Source organism: Colius striatus, chromosome 1 (genome assembly GCF_028858725.1).
Source record: "Colius striatus isolate bColStr4 chromosome 1, bColStr4.1.hap1, whole genome shotgun sequence".
Classification (NCBI taxonomy): Eukaryota; Metazoa; Chordata; class Aves; order Coliiformes; family Coliidae; genus Colius; species Colius striatus.
Window position 1 is genome coordinate 12968985 of NC_084759.1, and position 16885 is coordinate 12985869.

At 33.9% G+C, this 16885-nt stretch overlaps 1 protein-coding gene across 1 annotated transcript in view; it reads left to right on the forward strand.

Annotated features, from left to right (window-relative positions):
- CNTN5 (contactin 5) overlaps positions 1–16885 on the forward strand; it is a 353074-nt gene that overhangs the window by 186978 nt on the left and 149211 nt on the right. The window contains exons 6-7 of the mRNA XM_062020562.1: positions 7–210; positions 13878–13980. Of these exons, the coding sequence (XP_061876546.1) occupies positions 7–210; positions 13878–13980 (307 nt within the window). The remainder of the gene's footprint in view (positions 1–6; positions 211–13877; positions 13981–16885) is intronic.

Genomic DNA, 16885 nt, shown 5'->3' on the forward strand with positions numbered 1-16885 from the left:
TTTTAGAGATCATCTATAGCTGGGTATTTAATGAATTCCCATCTTTTGTGGTAGAAGATAGCAGACGCTTCATCTCTCAGGAGACAGGCAATCTCTACATCTCCAAGGTGCAAACATCTGATGTTGGCAGCTATATATGCCTCGTGAAAAATACAGTGACAAATGCCAGAGTTTTGAGTCCTCCCACACCTCTGACATTGAGAAATGATGGTAAGTAAGGAATTATTTCTGGGTACCACATGGAAGAAAAATACTAAACCAAAATTACTATAGTTAATTTAAGAACCATGATTTTATTGTTTTTTTAATACATGCATGCATTTACTGCAGCAATCAGCAAAGGGAAAGTGCTCATGGACACAGTTTCTTTTAATATATCTAACAGTTGTGAGAATATTTAAACCTCCAAAGGCTGATGTGCAATCTGACAACTCCTGATGTATTTTGTTTAAAAAACTTAGTCCTTCTTTCTGATGCTCTGTCACTGACAGAGGGAAACAAAGTTCCCATCTCAGTAATGTCTGTTTCTTTAGGGATCAGTACAGTTACCTCAATCCAGGTGGCCATTGCCACACTGAGGTACCCTCAGGCAGCTGAGCTATCCACAGAGAACTGGCAAATACCACATAGGGTATACAGACCAGCAGCAGGATTCCAGGAGATATCCATTCATACATCTCAGATGACATAAAGCACACATGGATAGACAACTGAAGAGAGTTTGTCTTGCTTAAAGTTTTAACTTTTATTGAACTGAAGACCTGCTACACTTTCGAGCTCCAATTCAATGCACTGATTAAGTACCATCAAGAACACTACAATAGCTTTAATTACAATGAGAGTTAGCCAGGTGCTTTTGAATTTCATCGAGACATAAAATTGCACTAATTTTTCTGTAAATAAATACTTAAAGGGTTAAGGGTTTTTTCCTCAGAATCCAAAGAAAACACTTTTAAATATTTCTTCTGGAGCAGTATGATATTTCAATATAAGTGATATGCAACTGATTTTGTTAGAATATCTGCCTATAAAAGAAATGTTGTGTTGTATGCTCTTTTGCAGAAAAAAATCATATTTATTACATATTTATTACATTCCTTTTTTGTTTTGTTTTCTGTCAAAATAATGTTATTTTTGAGATTAATAATTCTATAAGAGCCTGTATTTTTATTCTTTCCAAGGTGTTCCATGTTTAATGATGCTCTCTAGTTCAAATGCATTTCAGCAACTCAGCATATGTGAATCCACACTGACATAAATCAGAGAGAGAAAGACATTGAGGCTTTTGTCTTGCTTATAGCTTTTTCTAGAACTAAGATTAGTCCTGTGCTGTAGAAGCATTACAAAAGCTGGACTTAAACACAGATGGCTTAGTTTAACAGTGTATGTAAAACATTTGCTCACAGATTAGAATGAAATTAAGTTAATGTTTATTCATAATAACAAGTTGAAATCTCTGTCTGCACAGCATGCAGTCCTTGTAGCAAAAAAACTGCATGTTTTATTGTATCATTTCCTATTTTCTTTTAATGGTTTAGTACCTATGCTTACTATTGAATTTCAACTATCTGGTTCTACTGAATTAACATAGTAGACCTGTTCTTTCCAAAATCAACCTTAGAAAATTTTTAAAAAATCAAATATTGACTCTCTTTTTAATCACTGTCAACTCTGATTAAAAACAATTACTCATATTTATTATCCATGCTTGGCTCTATTGTTTCATTATGACATTTCTTCATGCTTTTGTTGTGTTCCAGTTTTGTGCAGAAATTCAACAGATTAATTATCCATATCACAGTAACAGTACAGGCACACAATATAGTATAAGAAATAGAGTAAATAAGGATAAAAGCAGTGATTTATATCACTGATATAAAAAACAAAATCTGTGAAGGAAAATTGCATATTTTCTTAAATATCAAGTGGGCAGTATATAAGAGCCTCAGGCAAATTTGTGTTTCAATGCTGGCTGTCATGCAACTGTGATAGTCCAACCTTCTGAAATGTAATGCAGTATTGGGAGGAATTTGCACATAGATGAACTGCTACTAAACAATTTCTTAATTAATTTTTTCACACACATGAAATTCTACCAAGCGTCTAAGCTTTATTTCCTACCTGATTTTTGAAAACTGATGTAATCACAGAATCTTAAGGGTTGGAAGGGACCTCAAAAGATCATCTAGTTCCTTTACTGTAATGGGATTCTTTAATATTAATTAATAAATTTCTCACTTTCTTGTCTGATCAAGGAAGTTTCTTGTGAACAGACCTAGATTTTCTATTTAACCACGCAGTTGGCCATAAACTTACCTTGGAAAAATATTGAGGAAAATTCTAGTTGTTAAATCATATTTATAATCCAGGATATATGCCTTGTTCTACCTCTACAGAATGCAACAATATGGGCTTTTTAAAAACTATCTAGGATCACAATAAAAATATTCTGTTAATGGCACTTTACTTTCTCTTTTTGATAGAAGTTGTTTTAGGTTGTATTGCATTATCCATTGGCAATTATTAAAGAATGATGACAGAATTTTAAAAATATATGACCATTACACTAAAAAATATGGGATAATCCAGCTACTGAAAAGAAATGCTCATTAGAGTTAAATAAAATTTTGACCTGGGAGTCCTGGTTGACAATTAACTAAACATGAGCCAGCAGTGTGCCCTCAAGGCCAAGAAGGCCAATGGCATCCTGGGATGCAACAAGAGTGTGGCCAGCAGGGAGGGGGAGGTGAGAGGAAGGTTCTGCTCCCCCTCTACTCTGCCCTAGTGAGGCCTTGTCTGGAGTACTGTGTCTAGTTTTGGGCTCCCCAGCTCAACAGGGATAGGGATGACAGAGCACTGGTACAGGTTGTCCAATGAGGTTGTGGAGTCTCCTTCCTTGGAGGTCTTCAAGACCCTCCTGGACATGTGTCTATGCGACCTGATCTAGGTGGATCTGCTTCTGCAGGAAAGTTGGAGTAGATGATTTCTAGAGGTCTCTTCCAACCCTACCATTCTATGATTCTGTGAAAATTAAAGTAACTTGTGGAGAAAGAAACAGTTGAAGATGGACTTTAATAAGGAAATGAGAAATTAAGAATGGCATTAAAAGAAACACTCAAGTTCTGAAAATTAGCTTGTCATTATGTCCCTGAATTTTTATATGATCCTTTAATATGGATTATATATTTTTAATCTTTTTTATTATAGAATGAATTTAATCACTTTCTACTTTTCAAATATTCACTTAAGTTTAAAACAGTTCACATCACATCTGACATTATCCTATGTAGTCAGCGCATTTGTCAGAAACCACAGGAAGAGCTTGTGGTTTTATACAGCATTTACAAATGGCATGATATAAATAAACCAACTTATACAGTCTTTAGTCTCTAGACATATGTATCATTAACTCAAAAATATATTACTTGATATATTTCTCATTGTTTGTTGATTTTGATATATAAACAGTACCTGTACCGAGAGGACTGGACAGGTTGTGACGAAAAACACTCCTATGATAACATTGGTTTCTATTTATCTAGGAGGAAGGAACAGAATAAAATTAAGGCTTTCTGTCAAGCTCTGCAAGAATGTAGGAGCTTCCTGAGATTTTATTAATCTTTTATTTCTTTTGTGATGTGTCTCAAAGGGGAATTTAATTCCTTGATATGAAGCAAATTAAATAAAAATAACAAGAAAACCTTCAATGGATTCTGAATAAAATGAATACCTCATTTGTTCAGATGTCCTTGACAAACAGTCATTTCTTACAATTCAATTTCATGTCAAGCTGAGTTATAAAACCACTCTAAAATTCTATCTGAGGAGATAAAAGATTTATCAGGAAAAAAAATGCATCATTTCATTAACTGACTTTATACTGCATTAGAAACTTTGAAGAATTATTTAATAACTGTTTACAAATAATAAACAGGGTTTTTAAAATATATCTATTCAGGTTGGGATGCTGATTGGGAGCAGTAAATTATGTAGACTAATAAAAATAACAGAAAGTCTCATCAAATTTAGGAAATAGAAAGCCAGGGAGTATAAAACTTTTGCTAACATAAGACAGTTCACACATTTTCATTCCAGTTTTTCTTCCTTTTTAAAATCTTTTTTCTCTTGGAAAGGTGGTAAATTTATCATTATTACTATATAGGAGAGAATTAAGTAATTTTTCATTTCAATTCTGTGTGGACAAGGTCTAGTTGCCTTTTTTAGCTGATTTTACGAAATAAAAAGAGAATCTGTACTATTTCACCTATTGGAGGACACTTTATACTGTGTAATACTTTTCTACTCTGCTAATTAGAGCAAATTAGTTTATACCTCAGTAGAGGCAAATGTATCTGACCAGACATGTCCCCATATAACTAAATGAAGGCCTTGATCATATTTTTTTTTTTTCCATCTATTCATAGTTCTGTGAACTTGGTCTTGTCCTGATTCTAATACTTAATTCTATGTGATTAATAATCTTGCTTAATGATACAATGTGTTGTTATCAAAGTATAAAGAATGCTCATTTTCACTTTTCCATTATGGAATATATTCTGCACGTGTTTATTCAGGTTGAACTGCAGTATATTTTGTATGAACATTGCTGTATTATCTGAAGACCTCTTTCCCAACATTAGAAAATTTTGGAAGAAGTCACAATAATTTCCCCAATGGTGGAAATTAAGAAAAAGAAACAGTATAGGGTAGTAAGGTAATAAATAATACATAAAAATAAAGATAGACCAAAATCAATGGTTTCATAGACATAGACCATTTTCATCCCTAAAGAATGCTGTTGTTAATTGATTATTAGCATTAAGAAGATTTTCTTAAAGATTAACTCTAATGTTTATGATCTGACAATTTTCACCTTTAAGAAAATCACAGGTTTTTTTTTCTACTAGTTTTGTCATTTAATGTGTTTATTCATAGAGAGATGAATTTTAGACGACACAGTGTATACTGAGATTATAATCAGAATTGAAAACCTTATCTCACTGTGATATAATCCTACAAGGTTTTTGAAAGTTTCTGACCTTGTAGGCTGTCTCTTTCATGTGGGTTATATTGTAAGATCATTAACTTACATTTCGATGTGACCATTCACATCTCATATTTGAACTGTGCAAATCCATAAAAACTGTGCAAGACTGGTTGGAAGCCATCCTAATGCTCCAGGGCAGAAGAGAAACCTGAAATAATCCTCTGATTTTTTTCAAGAGTCAGACTCACTGGGCAAAATCAAGTTTGATCTCTAGTGGTATACAAAGACCAATAACACCGACAGAGACATCAAACTACACAAGGTCTGCTCCAGGATCAGACTGTTGAAACAGCCATGTCCCTTGACAGCTACTACTCCTGTAATAAACCAATTCTTTCTCCCCAGAAATCATATTGAGATATTTTAATGATGAGTAATAATTAAACTTCCCACAATTTCTGCTTTTCTCTGAAAAACTACATCTTTCACGGGTTGTAGATATTTTGAATAAACATTTTTTGTCTGTCTTGTGCCTAGGTCCCACTGCAATAATGTAAATGATGTAGAACATAATAGAGTGAAAGTCAGGATAAAAAAAACCAAAAACAAAACAGTGTAATATTATTTTAAATAACAAGGACATAAGTATAATAGGAAAGGTGGGGTGATTTTTTTTTCATCAAAATGGTAATATTACTTTCCATTTAGAAAATCTATTACAGTCATCACCAGTGGTCCTTTAACTTAAAATCATCAGTGAAAATCTATAGTTACGCAGGAATTTTTATAGAGGTCTCCTATACACTAACCCTTTACAGAGTGTTTCATAGGAAATATAACACAGCTCAAGTATACTAACAAAGAGCACATAAAAATTCAAAGATACTATTCGTTAAAGTTTTAGTCTAAAATAAATATAGAGAAACCATCTTGAGATTGGTCTTTTGAGAATATAAAAGGATTGAACCCAGGGGAGTACTTTAGGAAGAAAACTAAGAGATATTTAGAAAAGACTAAGTTCCAGCATTCAGTGTAGAACAAGAATTCTTATTCTGTCAGACAGTTTGCTTTTGGGTTTAGTCTACTTTGAACTCTGTTAAGATAATTTCTTTCCAGGAGTTTTAATTGTGAAGTTTTCCTACTAGTTTATAGAAACATCTGCTATAAACTAAGTTATTGTTTTCTTTAGCTAGCTAAAGGAGTTCAGCATTCTAGAGACATATCATCTCGCACATCTTCTGCACTTATGTTTTCATGTTTTGCTTCTCCTCCTGATTATTTATGAAACTATAACAGAAATGAAAGAGTTAATTGATCCATATAGAGAGTATATAAAGCATAAAATAAATGAACTGGAGAAAAAATGTTCAAGGTTAAGAATGATACAGCAACAAACTCTAGCTATTAAGATTTCAGACAGAAGTGTGTTGATAATATTTTAATTAATGGTGACTAAATTTAAATTTGTGCAAATTCAAAATGAAAATAACTTTTATAAATTATAATGTTTTCAGATTATTAATGGTTATATCTAACGTTATATATCTTATTATCTCAGGATCTTCAATGCAAATTCAAAAGTGACTGTTTGCTTTGCCATCATGGGGTATGACATAACATTCTAATAAGAATGACTTGTCAGTTAGGTGTTCTTGTCAACATAACAAAATCATTTGATTGGGAAAAGCAGGAATTTTGCCTCAGGTTAGAACTGTAGTAAGTTTAGAACAAGGATGATTTGTTTCTATTGGGTCTAAAACAAAGGATATTTCAACTGTTGCTAATGGAGGATAGATGTTAGTGTTAGATCTTATTGAGAAAATAATAGGTACTTGTACTAGAGCCTCAAATGAAAAGAAACATTTTCCATTTAGAAAGTACTTTTCAGTTAATTAGATAACAATGAATGTTAGAGCAAACTACTTTGTGTCCTAATTGATCAAACCAAAAATTCTTCTCTGGACACTGAAACATTTTGTCACTTTTTATACCTAACTGGAAAGGAGATATTTTGTTTTCAACCTGTGAAATAACAATGTAAAAATATAGGGTGCAAGAAAAAATGGAGATTATGGTCATATTTGATGCACAATTATTTCATTTACTACAGAAAAAAAATGATATCCTTTGAGAACTGTTAACATACCAACAGGAAGATAATTAGAAACCCTATGAAAATTAGATCCTCCTCCTAATTATTTAGATTAAGTGATATTTTCCAGATTTCTAAATAGCTTTTTTGAGCCTGGACAAAAAATAAACATTGGTCAGCAATGCCTAAATCTGTCACAGGTCTCTTGTGCCAAATTCAGCACATATTTTAAAACCAAAATGAAAAAAAAAAAAAGGCAATGATATTTTCTTTGGCTTTTTGTTGGCTCATATTCTTAGGCCTCTCAAGCAAGATGTTATGTTGTTTAGTATAATGGAGTCCTGATTTTGATTTATGTGTATGACTGCTCAGAAAAATTACATATATACATTAGAATGAAAATTTTCAGCTTATGTTGTATAGAAGCCATTCAGATGCCCTTGCTCCTTTCTGAATGTCCAAAGAGTGAGGTTTGGTGCCGGATGTACTGGATTTAGCAAAAGAACTTAGATTCTAAATGACACATATATGAAAAATTTGATGGATTGAAGTCTAGGTTCTCATTCAGTAAAGACTTTTCTATATAGAGAGACAGTAATTGGTCGTACATATGTGATGTGTCATGTTTCCAAACACAGATAAATGAGATCTCTATAGCCCAAGCCATAGACTAGAAATGTTGGCTTCTTGTTTGAAGAACTAGAGAAAATATCATCACATCCTCACTGGTTATTCAGAAATTATCTCATTGATTTGAACCCTTAGGTTATGGACCCAGTTCTCTTTAATCATAGCATACTCACAGTTGAAAACTTCTTTTTGGGGTGTTTTTGTGATTTAAGAGAGGTAGAAAGTTACTATGTATGTGTGGCATATATATGACATTTATTAGCTATAAATAAATAATTTCTTAAATATTTTTAGATATAAGTAAATAATTTTAAAAATATTTCAAGTCATTAATACTATTTCTAGAAAGGACTTTCTAGATAGAGTTCAGAAAGTAACTACTGGACAGGTGAAATAGAGTATAATATAAAGATGGATCTTTAAGTGGGAAGAAGAAATTTTTGTTTAAGCTTTAATTAAACATTTTGTTTTGGTTAAATGTGATTTTCTACAATTATATGTCCATAATGAAAAACAAAGGATCATCTTATCCTCTAGTTGTAAACTAATGTAGAGTTTGTTTCCTTCTTCTGTTTCATTCATTAACAAATTTTTTTTCCCAGAAGCTGGATTATTACTTTTTCTTTAATATTGGGACAGATTGCAGTAAAGACTTCTTTCCATCCAGTGATATGTGATAGAATTTGTTCTCTGAGTAACATATGGAAACGTTGGTACTTTATTTGTAGAATTTCCAGAATGCAGTTTTACATGAACATTTGCAGGACTTCTCAAAGGCTGAATTTATAGTCAAAAACTTGGCTAAGGGATTTCTAAGTGGGAGGACTATTGTGGACAATTGTCATAAAATACTCATTCCCACAGTAAATTTTTAGATACTTACAGCAGGCATTGGTCCTTCAATTTAGAATAAGATTAATGGCAACTGAGTCAATAAATTATTCCAATGCACTGAAAATTTCTACTGCTGTCAGGATGTAGTTATGGGTATCATCATTATATTTTAATTAATTCCGTTTGTGTTGTGAATTTACTGACATTCTAAATGTGTGTATTCAGGATTCTCTCTTCCAAATAAATAGTGAGAGATATTTAATGGTGCAGGTGTTCTGGGAAAATGTTTAATATTTAATTGTCACAAAAAGACCCACACAATAGACAACTCTAGTTTGCATCACACGTTATTGGTAGGAGAAGAAATTACAAATTACTATTCCTACTATAATTTCTAATTCAAGATTTTCTTGGATTTCCATACATATTCTAACAATAGACTGTAATTCTAATGTGGTAAGAAATTCATTTCTAACCTGTAAAATTTTTAGAAAATTTTTATGCATCAGAACACGTTCATCACTCTTCATGCAGTTTCCCTGAAATTGTAAGGAACATCCAAACCAATAAGAATCCCCAATAATTTTGTGATAAGAGCACTGTCCAGGTTATAAGAGAACCAGATTAATGTTTCTTCACCACCTGATTAAGATCAAGGACTTAACCCTATGCTATCAGGCAAAACCTCTTAATCACTGAGCTATGAGGGTTTTTATCTTTTGCTAGTAAAATAATGACAAGTATAAATCTATGCCTAATCTTTCTCTTGAGCATAGGAAATCTTTGGCTTTCATTTTCTTCCTATAACTCTGATAATGTTTAGCCAGGAATCTTATATTCTTTTTCATCTACTGTCTTAAAAGCTTACCAGCCACTTATTCCAATATTCCCTGGAACTCATTCCATTCAAAATTATTTTCTGAAACAAGTTAAAGAGCTATTACTTAAACAATTTGAAACAAACCCAAATCGTTTTAGCTGAAAAGGTTTAAGAAGCCAACATGGAAGCTTATTGTCTGAGAGATTCCAAAGGGTAGTTAATGTCTAGAATATTAATAGAAACATTACCATGTACACAGCTGGAGTAAGATGATGTGTCGTGGTTTCGCAGCAGTCTGATTTGCGGTTTTCCCTGTGAAGGCAAAAATTGTTCTTGTGTGGATACAGTAATAGACTCAGAATTTTTCTACAATTTATTTGAGTTTGGAAAATTCATGGAGTGGCAGGCTAAATTAAGAGGTAGAACAGCTCTTTTCAAAGTAATAATGGCTGATGTCCTGTTTGTAGCTCTTTCATTTGTTCTTAGCTGAAGTAATTGACAATTAGAAACTGATCTTAGTACTTTATTCCTCCTTTCCATTAAATGGCCCACAGGAGATAATGTAAACAGTTTTAGCTGTAGTAGTGTCCATAAATTTTTGAAATTTTATTAAATCTATTCCTGTGGTATGCAGGTAGGTTGCAATCAGTGTTTATCACATTATTGTGTCTTAGTGCATTATGTCATCTCTCTTTTTTGATGGGAAACTAAAATGCACAATGGAGTAGCTAAGAGTTCACTGAACACTTTGAGTAGTTGAGATCTGAATTCAGGTCACAGATTTACAGCCAAGTCAGGGGAACCACTTATTAAAATGAAATTTGATTTTATGAACATTTTTCCTTACCTGAGTTGGAAGATATGTAATAATTGCTCTGTGATAATTGCATTGTTGTTAAAAAATATCTGAAAAAAGGAACAGGGAAATCATCTCTTCTACAAAAAATTCTGAGCTTTATTTCATCCTGTGTGACTAACAAGTCATTAGTCCTAACAAGATCAAGCTGTGCTTAGGCCTGGGATGTGTTCAATTATTTGAATCACTGACTGTGTCAGTAATCAGAGATATAACAGAAGGTTTATAAGTGTGTAATCTTACTTCAACTTCACCCAGGCAGGGAAGAGTCTGATTGGCAGAAGTGTGGAGAACTCTTCTCCTCATAAACACTGAAAGGGCAGAGACCCAGAGACTGGAAACACAGGCTGGGATGACTTAGCCCAGGGATAAGATTCACTTAAAAAATGGAAACGTTTGCCTTTTAACCTCTGTTCCAATCCCAGATGAAATTTCAATGTCTGATAAATTAGATTTATTTTTAAGTGTTATGTTTAGTACCAATCAAAAATTCAGTACTTTCATACCCAGATCTGAACTTAGCTGAAGGGCATAGCTTGTGAAGTAGGGAGGACAGTAAACAAACTAATTAGCCTAAGGAAGACTGAATCATTCATGTCATCTCTGCGAAGGTAAAAGAAGATATTTTCATGGGAAGGAAGACCATGAGAGTACTGAGAATGGCTCCCCAGTCCTCTAAATTTCTCGGACAATGTGAGCTCTGTTACTTATTAGCCACTTGAAGATCATATATTGTGATTTTATTCTTTACCAATCAATTTTATTAATTGTACTTCACGTTTGATAACTGGAAGTAAAAAATTACTGAGAGAGTTTTTTATGACCTTAAACAAACCTCTGTAACTCGTATATAGATCCGAGGGAGGCTGATTCCAATGCACGTATCTCAAGGCCTTGATATTTCTTAAAAATTCAGATTCCTTTTAATACCTGATACAAACAAATTTCATCATGAAAATGCAGATGACTCATAGTGACCGAAACAGAAACTGGGAAAGATAAAGAGCCTGAAGGTACAACAGCCATAGCAAAACAATTATAGTGTAACATTGGAAGGTAAGGCCTTCATAATTCTCGTGACATTTATGCAACTGTAATGGCCTCCTTGATCTCAATGATCATAAATAATAAGGATGAAAAACATCCCTTTGAAATAATAGACTTCTGTTTCCTAATTTTCGTAGGGAGACTAAGCAATTGCTCAGTAATTTTTCTACATTTTTTTCTGCCAGTTGCTGCAGGCATGTCGTTTGCCTGTGTAACAATAACTCAGAAAAGCAGGACATGGTACAAACCATTAATAGATCAGCATTTCATTAGTAATACAAAATGATGGCATGGAAAAAACACTAGTACAGATCATATCTACTAGGGAGAGTTAATATAAGTTTAAAACATAAGATCTGAAACATAATATTGTCTTTCAGATGTCTTTCTTAACTACTGTATTATTTTAAAGGCAATAATGAATTAATCCTATTTTGTTGCATTTTTTCAAGGCTAAAAAAGGCAAATGTACATGACAACTCAACACAATGGTTTTCAGGGACAAAGTCTTACTCAAAAGCAAAAAAAAAAAAAAGAATTTCAGAATTCATTGAATCACAAAACCTGTCAGCACATATGCACAGTGAACAAATGCCAGAGACTTAAAAGGAAAACCTCAGGAATAGAAGACTGCATCATAAAACTCGAATGAATTATTTTCACTAGTGTTCACTACAGGGAAACTAGGGAGGTTTCCCTATCAAAACTGAACTTCTCATAATTGCAGTTTCAGTCTCTGAGCCTCAGGCCTAGGAGGTGTATAGGTAGAAAAGTTGGGTTTCTTAAAAAAAAAAAAAAAGCCTGAGGAATTATAAACCAGTAAGTCTGACTTCTTTGTCAAGTGTTTTGATAGACAACACATAGAAAAGTACAATTACCAAGATTGCATTTATTACATTACCATACAATCACATACCATGAATACAGGTTTTAAAGAGGGAAGCAATGTTTCAATCTATACACAACTTTCATGAAGAGACTATGAATAAGAATCATCAAAGTAGCACCATGTGCTTTCATTTTGAATAGCTCTGGACAAGGTCATTTATCAAAGACTGTCAAAGAAATTAAATTTTCATAGAGCTTGAAGGAGGGCCCCATTTTGAATTAACAACACATTAAAAAAAAATCCACCTGTTGCAGGAGTATCTGATCAGTTTGGAGAAGTAAGAGATTCTCAGCAGAGACATAAAATACATATCTGGGAATTCACTATTTAACACAATCTGGAAAGGAAATGAACACAGAAGTAGAAAAGCTTGCTGATTATTAAGGATGAATTATTGCAGAAACAATTAGATTTTCTAGATAAACCCCCAAAGACATATTTAAAAGTATATATGTTTAGAATTCCTCCCAGAACCAAGTTGCAGGAGTCTGTGAGACAACAGTAGGAAGAAAGCTTGGCCCCACTGGAAGCTCCTGAGTCCCATGAGGAACACTTGAAGGACTAGAAGCATGTGTTTTACCATTTCAGCTTTATATATTATTTTTGGCTCCAATAGGTTGTGGGTTGTTTTTCTCTCTATCTCTGCCAGTCGGTCTTTGCTAAGCTACAAATCTCATTATGTCCTGCTTCCCTACTCCTCCTTATTGCTCCTTTTCTCTTTCTTGCCTAAAATATCTCTTTTCTCTCCTTCCTTTTCCTCTCTTGTTCCTATTTCCTTGCTTTAGAATTATTTTGATTGATTTTTATAGATTTAGACTAGACATATTTTGTTGCTACTGTGTCCACAAGTCATATTTTATTCATTTTCCTCATTTAAAAATCTGAACAATCTTACTTTGTTTAATACAGCTTTTAGTTCCTGAGTATCATTTGCACCAGTAGCCCATCTTCAAACACAGATGTTAGGGTCATATTCTTCTCCTCCCATGCTGATTATGACTTTTCCTCTAAGTCACAGAAAATACAGACTTATCACACAATCTTACAAAACGTGTCTCATTTCTCATTTCCCTGCTCATTCCTCATTTCCTAAACTCATGATTTACCAAAGCTGTCAGTCACTACACAGTTGTTTCCAGATAACAATATTGATTTCAGTGTTTATTTTTTTAACATTCATGAATTATTTTCTGCTTGTATCTTACAGTACTGTACTGTCCTGATAAAATTAATCATCTCCCAAATTAAGATGGTCATTAAAAATAGAATAGCTGAACTTTGTATATGTTTGCTTATCTATGTTTCTGTATAGAAATGCTTGCACATCGTTTGAGTTTTTCTTGCTGAGCTTAGAAGGTCCTCAGTTGAACACAGCATGATATGCTGATCTATTTCTCAGAATTTTCCCTGCACTGGTAAACAAATTTTTGGTTTATGAAAATTCTCACCCTTCTAAAATTGATTGCCTGCTCTAAGCTTTCAAAATGTAAATATTACCCTATGTTTGAGAAAATAAAACCTTTTTCTTAATTTTATTGTTGTTCTGCTGGTAACCTCGAAGAGCATTTTAGAATATGCACTGGACTTGAGGCTATCTCCATCAATCGTTAGCTTTACTGTTGGGTAGATTCAAAAAACAAGGAACAAGGTTTTTTTCTGTAATAGTTCCAACAAATGGGAAACTGATGATATTTCATCTTTTAAACATATTTTATTTTCCAGGTGTTATGGGGGAATATGAACCAAAAATTGAAGTCCATTTTCCTTACACAGTTACAGCTGCAAAGGGAACTACTGTTAAGATGGAGTGTTTTGCACTTGGCAAGTAAGTACAAACTCTTTCATAATTAGACATCATTGTTTATTAAGATGTGCTATTCCTAATTTGTGGTTTCATTATTTTACTGGATTTCATTTTCAGAGACAGTCTTTACAGCATACTCAAAGTAACCAATTGACTAAGTAGCCAATTATGAATTCCCTTCCCAGCCATTTCTGTGGATAGTAATTCATTTAAGTTAAAAGGCTCTGTCAAATTGAGAAATACGTTCTTGTAAACAGAAAGACAAAAGTTTTTTTTTAATTGAAAATTTTACCAGACTCACATGTTTATTCACTGTAATACTATAAATCAGTAGATTTTACTCTGACAAAATATCATACTTAAAGGATAAACAGGATTAATAGCTTTTTCATTTTTTTCCCCCTAAAAGCATAGTTTGTATCTGAAGCTAAGAGCTCAACATCTTAAGCATGTCCTAAAGTATTTTGTGGCAGTGACAATCCTCTCATTCCTGCCTGACCTAAAGCACTATGGGAGACCAGGTGTTTAGTGTTTGTATCGAGGGGAGGTTTCCGTTTTTTAATAAATGAGCTTAGAGAGAAGAATTTTTAAGAGATACTTCTTTGTTGTTTTGTGCAAAAAACATAAGTGAAATTACTTCTATATGCAGAGTACAACATATGGGATGAAATGGATAACATTTTAATTTTGTTATGGCAGTTACTATTATTATTGTTGCCCAGAATAAGAAGGGCAAGGGTTGTATACACTGAGACAGAACTAAAAAGCAATTCTAGTGATTTCAAATAAATAGTTCTTTCCTCTGTATACATATGTAGCTAAAAGCAGTTGTTCCATCAGTGATGTTTCTCTAGAGATTTATAAACAAGTACAAGTGGGTAGGGTTTTGTGAAAAATACCTCACGAAAATTGGAGGAGGATAGGGAGGGACTATCTTGAGAAACCTCACTATGTTCAATTGTTTTCTGTGCCTTTTTATAGTGCTGTTCCCTCGGACATCTTCTCCCCACCCCTGAAATGATATTGCTCAGTATCATACATCCTACTCAGTTTACTAGTTGGTAGCTTATCATTGCACATACAGGTGCCTTTTTTTTGATTAAGAAATAGTGGAAGGATTTATCTTTGTAACTCCTGTAGAGGAGCTTCACAACTCAATTAGTCTGAGTATTGCATCTTATTCATATGAGTCCTTCTTATTTATTTACCAAAGTAGGAACAAAAAACAAGACAAAAATAGTTTTAAGACAAAAGTATGTTTTCCTGAGAATCACCACTTTACTCAGCAGGTCTGGTTTTCCAGAGCAACCTCTCAAAGCCTGTCTCTACTACCTGAGAAGGCTTTTTAAATGTTTTTATAATCATTTTGACCGTCAAATGTCTCTGGTCACTGGATTTTTCTGTTTACATTTTTCTCTTCCTATTTACTGTCTGAATGAGATTTATCTTAAACTTGTTTCCCTAGAAGAAGTGGCTGAGGTAACTTGCTTTGTTCAACTTGGAGAGTAAAAGGCTGAGGGTTGACCTTATGTCCTGATTAAAACTGGGATAATTTAGTTAATTAACTTTCCTCCTAGTAGCTTGTACAGGGCTATGTTTTGGATTCACATTGAAAAGCATGCTAATAATAAGAAATGGTTTAGTTACTGCTGAGCAGTGTTTACATAGCATCAAGACCTTTTCTGCTCTTCATATCACCCCACCATTGAGTGATCTGGAGGCAAACAAGGAGTTGGGAGGGGACACAGCCAGGACAGCTGACCCCAACTGACCCAACAGATATCCCACAGCATATGACGTCGTGCTTAGCGTATAAGCCTGGGGTAAGAAGGAGGAAGGGGGAGGGGTTCAGAGTGATGACAATTGTCTTCCCAAGTAACTATTACACATGCTGGAGCCCTGCCATCCTGGTGATGGCTAAACACCTGCCTGCCCATGGGAAGGAGTGAATGAATTCCTTGTTTGCTTTGCTTCCATGAGTGGCTTTTGTCTTACTTATTAAACCTTTTTTATCTCAACCCATGCGCTTTCTCTCTTTTCCGATTCTCTACCCTGTCCCACCACTGGACAGTGAGCAAGTGCCTATGTGGTGATTAATTTATGGCTGGGATTAAATCACAACACTTGCAGTTTACGGCTTCACAAGTTTATAGCTTCCTTGGCAAAGGTAGTAGAGGGGAAGCTGCTGATCTCCTCTCTCTGGTGACCAGTAGTAGCACTCAAGGAAATAGAATGAAGCTGCATCAGAGGAAGTTCAGATTGGACATTAGGAAAAGTTTCCTGACTGAGAGGGTAGTCACTGGAACAGAAGTCCCAGGAAAGTGGTCATGGCACCAAGCCTGTCAGAGTCAAAGAGCACCTGGACAACACTTTTATTCATATAGTTGAGTTTTAGGTTTTGTGAGGAGCAAGGATTTGGACTCAATGATCCTTATGGGGCCATTCCAACTTCAAATATTCTATGACCCTATGATTCCCTTCTAGGTAATTTTTCCTTTTTGAGCAATATCCAGATACTCTCAATGAGCAAGTCTACAGAAATTGTTAATAAGTTATTACAAAAACTTTTTGACAAAATATTTTAATTGTAGGTATTTAGGTCCCGTGAAGTTGAAGGAGAGCCAGGACATAGCCAAACCAGTCCAAACAAAATGTGAGAATCATTAGGCCATGTACAGGGAGCCATTAGATGGTGACAGCCATTTTTGCAAATTAATTCCTAATAAAATTGTGAGCAGTGGCTTAGAAAACAAAGGTTAGGACAGAACTTATGTAGGGTGAAACACAAATCTTTCATTCTTTATACTAAAGATAAGGAAAGAGGTACATGAGACAGGACAGAAAAGCAATAAATGAAGAAAGTCAATCTCTGAAATACTGAAATATATGAGGAAAAGGGCTGTTCTGTATAGGGTGGTGGCTCCAG